This window comes from Etheostoma cragini, chromosome 11 (genome assembly GCF_013103735.1).
Source record: "Etheostoma cragini isolate CJK2018 chromosome 11, CSU_Ecrag_1.0, whole genome shotgun sequence".
Lineage (NCBI taxonomy): Eukaryota > Metazoa > Chordata > Actinopteri > Perciformes > Percidae > Etheostoma > Etheostoma cragini.
The window spans coordinates 24942911-24952535 of NC_048417.1; the positions used below are offsets into that span (position 1 = coordinate 24942911).

The 9625-nt window shown below is 42.1% G+C and overlaps 1 protein-coding gene across 1 annotated transcript in view; it reads left to right on the forward strand.

Moving 5' to 3' along the window:
- Nucleotides 1-357: 357 nt before the first annotated feature.
- tfr2 (transferrin receptor 2) overlaps nucleotides 358-9625 on the forward strand; it is a gene marked incomplete at its 3' end in the record, with an annotated part of 15460 nt that continues 6192 nt past the window's right edge. Inside the window, exons 1-8 of the mRNA XM_034886095.1 lie at nucleotides 358-474; nucleotides 634-845; nucleotides 1325-1465; nucleotides 1633-1741; nucleotides 2042-2284; nucleotides 3115-3254; nucleotides 6228-6403; nucleotides 8064-8183. Of these exons, the coding sequence (XP_034741986.1) occupies nucleotides 358-474; nucleotides 634-845; nucleotides 1325-1465; nucleotides 1633-1741; nucleotides 2042-2284; nucleotides 3115-3254; nucleotides 6228-6403; nucleotides 8064-8183 (1258 nt within the window). The remainder of the gene's footprint in view (nucleotides 475-633; nucleotides 846-1324; nucleotides 1466-1632; nucleotides 1742-2041; nucleotides 2285-3114; nucleotides 3255-6227; nucleotides 6404-8063; nucleotides 8184-9625) is intronic.

Sequence of the window (9625 nt, forward strand, 5' to 3'; positions counted from 1 at the left end):
GTTTTTACTAAATCATTCTCATTAAACTTGTCAACCTAACCGTTTCTGACAAGCAGTGTCGTAGCTCTAAATGCTATGTTTTAAGTATCCTTGGGATGATAATGACCCAGTTTGCTGCGAGACGGCAACTAGCCGTCTGCCGTGACTTTATTCTAGTTTGCCGCACCAGCTTGTTCGCCAGAAGTAGCTAACTGTTTACAGCCTACTGTTAGCCGGTTAGCCTACTCAGCTAGCTGACTCGATCAATGGTAAACTTTCTATTTACACTTTTATTCTTATATAATAGTTGTCAAACAGGCGTTAAGAAAAAAGGTTGAGGCCGTTTACCCATTACTGACCTGAAAGACAGGTGAAATAATGGGAGAGTTTGACATAGCAGCTTTCTTGTCTTCTCCCAAATCAGAGCGAGCGGAAATCCGTCCCCGTAGCAACCGAAACGCACTGCTTTGTACTGTGTCACTCCTTAAAGTGACAGTGAATATATTTAAAATGTTTTGTAGATAACTTGGGTGTGCCACATATGCATGCATATACACACACACACACACACACACACACACACACACAGGGACAAACATAGTCAAACACAGACACACACACCTTACCTTGATCAGTTTGATCCTGTGATTGAAGTGGCCATGGTCTGTCTCTCATGCAGCGTTCCTATTAGCCTACGCGGTGTTTGGTGGGCGGTTCCACTGCTCCCAGGTGGGCGGAAGGGAAGATGAGGAGCCGGGGGGTGGGGCTAAAGCACCTGCAGAGGAAGGGGCGGGTCTTTACCTGGGAGAGCTGCGGGTGATGATGAAGAGATTGCTGCAGGATGAAGATATCCAGGACACAGTCGGGTAGGTCCCTCCTCAATGATTTTTAAAATATAATAATGCATAATTAATGTATTAATTAATAACAATATTTAACATAATAATACAGGCCAGACTAACGCGACAGTAATGAGTACTTTAAAAATACATTCATAAAAGAGACTTCAGATACAGTATTAGGGGACCACTAAGTTCTAAAGAAACTTCAGTTACAGTATTAGGGCCCCCTAAGGTCTATATAAAAGAGACTTCAGATACAGTATTAGGGGACCACTAAGGTATATATAAAAGAGACTTCAGATACAGTATTAGGGGACCACTAAGGTATATATTAAAGCATCCAAAGAACACCATGTCATAGGACCTTTAAATATTTGAAGCCATTGACATCCCTATTACAACAACAACATATGGGTTTTTCAGCCATTTGAGTCATCGTGGTGCATTTGGTCGTTAGAGGACGTCCATTTAGGTTTTTTGACTGTTTTTGTCTGTCCAATCAGTCGAGTCAGCAGAGCGAACCATCCTCCAGGGTCCTCGGAGGGAACGTCCCTGGCCTCCGAGATCCTCCGACGCTTCAGGCGGCTGCAGATGGACCACACCTGGACCGAGTCTCTGTACGCCACGCTGCAGTTCCCCGACAGGTAGAGAGAGGTTAGAGGTCAGAGTGATGCTGCAGAGTTACATGGGGGTGTGTTCAGGTCTGTGTATGTGCGTGTGTGTGTGTGTGTGTGTGTGTGTGCATGTCTGCTTGTGTCTGCGTGCGTGTGTGTGTGTGTGTGTGTGTGTGTGTGCTTGTGTGTGTGTGCAGGTCTCAGAGGAGCTCTCTGTGGCTGCTGGATTCTGCAGGACTGATCTCAGAACAGATTCCCCTGAACCCATCTGACTTCTGTCCATACAGCGCCACAGGAAGTACCACGGTGAGACACTGTTTCTCTTGGGGCAATTGTTGGGTGTCTGTAAATTAAAGAGTGGGGTCTAGACTTAGGTGCGTGTATTTGGCAGGGAGTTTAGGTGTCCTTCATAAACAAAATGTAACTTTAAAAAAAAAAAAAAAACATAGTCCATCCAAGGGGGTTAGCCCCTCCTCTCTAAGCCATCACCAGAAAAGAGCTTCTAAGAGACTTTACTGGTCTCCGTCCAGAGCAACAGGACCTGTTGGTCCATTTCTTTCACTGTCTATGCTTTAGAGCAACCCCCCTCTCTCTCTCTCTCCGCAGGGGGGCGTTGTCTACGCCAACTACGGCCGCCCGGAGGATTTTAACTGGCTGAAGAGCGTGGGCGTGTCTGTGGTTGGCTCTGTGGTGGTGATGCGTGTTGGGGGCGGGGTCAGTTTTGCTGAGAAGGTCTGGTTGGCTGAAAGGAGCAGGGCGGGCGGAGCTTTGATCTACCCCGACCCCGCCGACCTGCCACAGGACCCCCGACGCCTCGGACTGAACACACACACAGCCGTGTCGGAACATGTAACAAACAAACACACACACACACACTCCACAGAGACACACAGCCACACACACTCACACACACACACACACACACACACACAGACACACACATATAAACACAGACACACACACACAAACACTGCTATGTCCAAACATGTAACAAACTCACATAAGCACACACACACACACACACACACACAGACACACACGCACTCACACAAACACACACAGACATACGATCAAACACAGAGACACACGCAAATACGCACACAAACAAACACAAATACACACACACAGAGACAAACACACACACACAGACACACACAAACATAAACATAACAGGACATACACACACGCGTTCACACACACACACACACATTCATACACACACACAGACACACACACACAAACACAGAGACACACACAAACACAGACACACACACACACACAAACACATACACACAAATACACACACCCATACACACACACACACACACACACAAAGAAATACACACACACACATACAACACACACACATACAACACACATACACACACACAAACACACGCACACGCACACACAGACATACACACACAAATACACACACACACTTAGTTTACTGTCACAAAGAGAAATATTCTCACTTAACAAGCTGACATCACACAAGTTTTACTTTATTAGATAAAATGACTAATAATTACAGCTAAAAACCTAAAACCAAAATCATTCACATTCATTTTCATTAGATTTTTAACCTGGTCATATAGTTTCAGTTTAGTTTGTTTTAGTCATTCATGTGTTGTTGCTCCGGACCAATCAGCTTCTCCCACTGTGTCATCCAATCACAGGTCCACCTGGGTTCAGGTGACCCCTTCACCCCCGGTTTCCCTTCATTCAACCACACTCAGTTCCCACCCATCCAGTCCTCCGGCCTGCCGCTGATCCCCGTCCTGCCAATCAGCGCCACCGTCGCCGCCAAGCTGCTCAGGTGTTATATAAGGCTCAGTTCGCTTCTGGAAGTAAAAAGCCTGTTTAGCCTAAATTAGCCCCACCCACAACAATTGATGTCGGGAAGTTCGGTCTGGACTTGATCCGTTATGGAGCAGCTGTCACTCCAAGATGGGAGGAGAGTGCAGATTTGAGTCGTGCACTTTGCAACAAGTAGCATATAAGATGCTAACGAAAGACTTCTGTAATGTCTGAAGTAACCTCCGAGATGCTAACGAGAGACTTCTGTAATGTCTGAAGTAGCCTCCGAGATGCTAACGAGAGACTTCTGCAATGTCTGAAGTAGCCTCAGAGATGCTAATGAGAGACTTCTGTAATGTCTGAAGTAGCCTCTGAGATTAGGGTGACCAGACGCCCTTGGTTGGATCTGTCTCCGGTTTCACTGTGACTGACAGACCCAAAATTGGAACGAAAGAAAGAAAACATTGACCAATGTTCTGTACAAGAAGGCGCTTAAGACTCTGGATGAAAAACATTTCTCTTAGCATCATTGCAATATCTTAGAGAAATATAACTTTTGAGTTTTGATAGTTCTTGTAAATATTCTTCATTGTGCTTAATTTATAAAGTACTTCATGGCCTGGCGCCACCTCCACTGCTGGAGTTTATTAAATATAGACACACTCGGATCACAAGAGCCGTTGTAAACGGGGACTGTGAGGTTCCTTATAGAAAAACCTCATTCAGTCATAATGCACTATTAAAGGCAATGCATTATGGAACACACTTCCTCCAACTATAAGGGAGCGTCCCACTTTGGCCTCCTTTAAGAGCCAGGTAAAGCTGTGGCTTAGAGCTAACCAAACATGTAATCACCGCTAACTTGTTTTTCTGTTTTTTCTTTTTCCTTTTTCTTCTTTTCGTTTTGTTTCTTCTTATTTTTATATACTAAATGCTACTATCCTATGTCTTTTTGACTGTAACTCCAACCTGCCTATTGGACTGCAGATGGAAATTAGCCCTTGGCCTTCAATCTGGCACATCTACGTGTTGGTGAACATGCATAACGCATGTTCATCGATGTGCATTGTCCTGAATTAATAAAATAAATAAATAAATAAAAATAAACTCACAAGCCAAAAAAACAGTGGTAATATATTCAGTGGCTAGTAAAATTTGAACATACACTAGTCATTTAGTGGTGGAAGAAAAAGTTAATTTTGAACACTGGACAAAACTATTCTTGAACCACAGCTGTTCGGACCGATCAGATTGTCAGAGCTGACTTTATCCCTTGTGTTGTCCTCCCGGGTTAAAAAACGGACAAAACATACACAGATACACAGACACTAGTACACACACACACATACATTTACTAAATACACACACAGATACACACACACAAACATTTTCAAAGAGGTCAAATTTGACCCAAGGACAACAGGAGGGTTAAACGATGATGGACAGATGATCAGCTAACGTAATCAACCGCAGCAAGTGCAACGTACAGTAGATATATTTGCATCCATTTAGATTGAATATAGTATTGACGACGTAAACAATAATAGCAATTACCCCAGTGAAATTATGTTAAAGTTGAGGACAAAATCAGGACTGTATTTAAAGCTGATTCTGGTTTCCAACTTCGCCCCAGGTGTGTCTGTTAAAACACAGACGGAGACATCTTCTCTCTAGCTAAATTTCCATCCAATTGTCAATTGAATTATAGTATCTGAAGTTTGGTAAAAAAAACAAAAAACTCATGCGAATAAAGCTGGTCAAACTGGTGCAACCTAGCTAACAGGTGAGAAACACACCAAACCACTAGCTAACTTACTTTAAATGTGCAAGAACTATAGAACAATAAAAGGCTTTAGTGAAGTGACAACATGAGTCATACGACTTACAGTTCTCAAAGAGGCACACACCCAATCTCAGCTGACAGCTCTTTTTTTTTCTCTCATTATTTACTCCGTGGGGCGCACACCCGCTCGCCGTGTGAGGCGCGTGTCCGAGCTATTCTCCGACATGACGACTTCTTGTACAAAACTAAAGTAACGAGCCAATTTTGAAAAGTGTAAGGAGTAGAAAGTACCGATATTTGTGTTAAAATGTAAGGAAGTAAGAAGTTGCCAGAAAAATAAATAGTAAAGTAAAGTAAAAAATATCAGAAAAGTCTACTTGGGTACAGTAACAAAGTATTTGCACTGTGTTACTTCCCATCTCTGGTAGCAAGTAGTATGGAAGCCTGAAAGTCCACTTAGGTCTCACTTAGGTGATCGTGTTCCACGTGTCACGTTTCCTAAACCCAACTGTCGGTGATGATTGTGTATGTTTTTGTTGTCCTGTTTCGAATGTGTATGGTTCTGGTGATGTTGTATGTTTCTGTTTCCTGTTAAAATTTGTCGTCTAATTTGTTGTAGTCTAGTTCTGTCTTGTCTTGTTTTGCTTCCTGTCTTTAAGTTTTTCCGCCTGTCTGATTGTCAAATGTGTTCCACCTGTTCCCCAGCCCTAGTGTCACCTTTCCTGTGTTTGCTCGTTACCTGCTGGATTTAATCTTTGTGTTTCCCTTATCTTGTGTCAGATTATTCTCGTCACTTATCGCGTGTACTGGTTTTTGTGTTCTTGTGTAGAGTTCCCCGTGGTCTCTGTCTTCCCGTTTTGTTATCACGCTCTTTTGGTTGGTCTTGTTCTTTTTCTCCTAAACACAACCGTCCCGTTCTTCTTCTCCTAAACATAACCGTCTTGTTCTTCTTGTCCAAAACCCAACCGTCCCGTTCTTCTTCTCCTAAACCCAACTGTAGTGTTCTTCTTTTTTCTAAACCCAACTGTCCCGTTCTTCTATTTCTAAACCATCCCCTCATTGTCCCGTGTGTCATGAAAACGTAAGCGTACCCAGGACCTTTTCCTTAAGGGACCATATGCATTTTTACAGAATTATATGAGATCAGGTCGGGTTAAGTTTTTAATGTGTCCAATGCTTTGGTTAAGACAACTTTTATGTGTGTTTCAGTCAGCTGTCGGGTCCGCCCTGCCCTCAATCATGGCGTGGGCGGCTGCCATACGTGCGCTGCATGGTCGGTCCAGAGTTCAGCTCTGGACGCAGAGTCAAGATGTCGGTCCACAATGTCATGACGCCGGTCCTGCTGAACAACATCTTCTCCTCTCTGACAGGCCGAGTTGAGCCAGGTACTCTTTTGATTTTGAAGTAATGAACCGTGGCCAGTTACTTCGAGTGTCTCTGAACCGGCCCATTTGTGTGACCTCCTATAGCCTCCAAGATGCTAACGAGAGACTTCTGTAATGTCTGGAGTAGCCTCCGAGATGCTAACGAGAGACTTCCGTAATGTCAATACAGTAAAAATACTGTAACTTAAGTGTCGTTTAAGTTAACGTTAGCAACCAATCAATAATAGATAGCTAAAACGTTTGTGAAATGATTTCCATATGCTGTTATTGTTTGTAATGAGAAAACTTTATTATTTCATGGATTTCACAAGTTCCAGTATGACTCGTTATGACGTAAACCATTTAAATCTGAGCATGCACGACTCACATCTGCACTCGACTCACATCAGGGAGTGACAGATGTTCTTGTGGCAGAGATAGAGGCAGTGGTGTTTCCTGGACTTTGTGACTCTCACACTGCTTCAAAACACATGATGTCTAGTGTTTTTTTCAAACGTTCAATCCGTCTCGAGACGCAGTCAAATTATTGACGGACCGTGTGACAGGTTGGCCATCCAGAAGGGAAGTAACAAAAATCGGCTTCACTCTTACCTGAACATTTTCCTTGCTCCTTTGATGTTTTTTTTGTTGTTTTCAAGTTCCCTGATTAGCTGATTAAAAACTAATCTAAATCTTCTCTGACATCAGATTTATTTTTAGGCTCGCTGAAGATTGATCTCATGAGATCAGCCTTATACACTACCGGTCAAAAGATTGGGGTCACTTACAAATTTCCATTTCACTCCATTATAGACAGGATACCAGCTGATCTGGGTGGGTGGCTGATCTTTAATGCAATATCTACATTTCCCATTATCAGCAACCATTCATCCAATGTTCCAAAGGCACATTTTGTTTACTAATCTGATATTATTTTAAAAAACTAACTAAGAAAACATTAAACAACCCTTTTGCAATTATGTAAGCACATGATGTAATCTGGAAACTGCTGCTCTGGTTAAAAAAAACAAGGCAACTGATCTCAGGTGGGATTCTGTCTATAATGGAGTCCAATGGAAATTTGTAAGTGACCCCAAACTTTCGACCGGTAGTTTATATACATTATATATATGTTTACGTCTGCTTTTTACAGTGTAGACGTACACGTGGAGAGTTCAAAATGCATTCAGATAACACGCCACTTGGCTTAAGAAAGTTGACGTATATAGTGGGGGTTGGGAATCAACAGACGCCTCCCAAGACAATATTTTCACAATACTTATGCCACGATACGATATTTTAGTGATTTAAACATATTGCAATATTCTGCTCTATATTGCAATTTATAACCTTTTTCCAACTTCAAATTTTCCCAATTTCAAATGACAACATCTGTTTCATCTGTTTGTTCATATCACATTAAATTTTACTGCTGCAAAAATTGGATTGTCAAGCAGACAAACTGACCAACAATTACATAACATATGATATATCATAAAAGATTGATACTTCTATCGCAATTCCATGCTGCATCGATTTTTCCCCTCACCCCTAGTGTATATTTACACAAGGTCATGATGTCATGTTGCTTGCTTAGTTCATCATTCATCAAAGTGAAGGTTGGCCTATAGTCCAAGTTGTTTCCATCAGTGGATCACATGTGTCTTCACGTCTCTGTCAGACCAGTACATCATCCTGGGAGCTCAGAGGGACTCTCTGGGTCCTGGCGCTGTGACGTCCGGAATAGGGACAGCACTCCTCCTGGAGCTGGCGCGAACTTTCTCTGCCATGGTGAAGGAAGGTAAGACTCACCACCACAGATTTGCTTCAAGAGCAATATCGGTAGTTTTCAAACCCAGGACCCTTTTTTCCCTTGCATTGGTGTCTACAGGTGTGCATCCATTGTCAATGTTGTTTCCATGCTTCCCATTCATTTCTATACGAGGAGCCGTGCAATGCATTCTGGGAGGATTGCCAGGATTTTGGAGAAGTGGGGCTTCGAGTTGCCTGCTCCTCATTTGCATAAAGTTAAATTCAGTCAGCTTTATGCCTTTAACATCTCTCATGAGCTGACAAAAATTGTTAAAACTGTTGATCTGAAAGACAGATTTAGCAACTGCATAACTTATTTCTCACATAAAATGTTCTCCAACACACGTTTTGGGTGAACTGTACTCTGACATTTTTTTTCAAAAGTTGTGGTCCAAATCAAGAATCTGAATATGTTAAAGGTCATTTTGGTATCTTTCAATCCTATTTTCCCATGCATTGGTATCTAAGTGACAGTATTGAGATAGATAATAACCCTACAGGACAGATGATCAGCGTCAGTTAGCGTCCACTAAAAGTTCTGTCTTTGCCGCTGACATCGTTTCAAGAATATGTGCGCCCAAATGGATACATTGGTAAATACTCAATATGCTAATTCATATTCCTGTATAGTGACAGAATCCATGTAAGTAATCAGTACTTTTAGCGTGTACAGTCAGACTCCTTGTAAATAATTAGCACTTTTAGCGTGTTTAGAGCCAAATTCCAGGACTTTTAGCTTGTATATAGCTAGACTCCATGTAAATGATCAGGACTTTTAGCGTGTATAGAGCCAGACTCCATGTAAATAATACCTACTTTTAGCGTGTATAGACCCAGTATGTCTCCACCAGACTCCATGTAAATAATCACTACTTTTAGCGTGTATAGAGCCAGCATATCTCCATCAGACGCCATGTATATAATCACTACTTTTAGTGTGTATAGAGCCAGCATATCTCAACCAGACTCCATGTAAATAGTCACTACTTTTAGCGTGTATAGAGCCAGCATATCTCCACCAGATTCCATGTAAATAATCAGGACTTTTAGCTTGTATAAAGTGTTGGAACATTGTGTGTGATTTGCATTATACATTTAAGCTAAAAGGTAAAAGCATTATTTCGACCTAAATGAAGACATGTTGGTCATGCATTAAGTTTGTTGTTATAAGTATATAGTTTGTTGTTTGTTACATTAAGTTGTTTTGCAATACTTCTTTTTTATAATATAAGATGTTCTGCTACATTTTGTTATAATCCAGCTCTCCTAAATGTGTCAGAAGTAGAATAGATTGTTAGGATTGCTTCCTGGGTCTGGTTTCAGCCTTTTACCCCCACTGATTTTTTCCTGAACTCCATCCATCCATCTTCGACCGCTTATCCGGTATCGGGTCGCGGGGGCAGCAGCTCCAGCAGGGGAGCCCAAACTTCC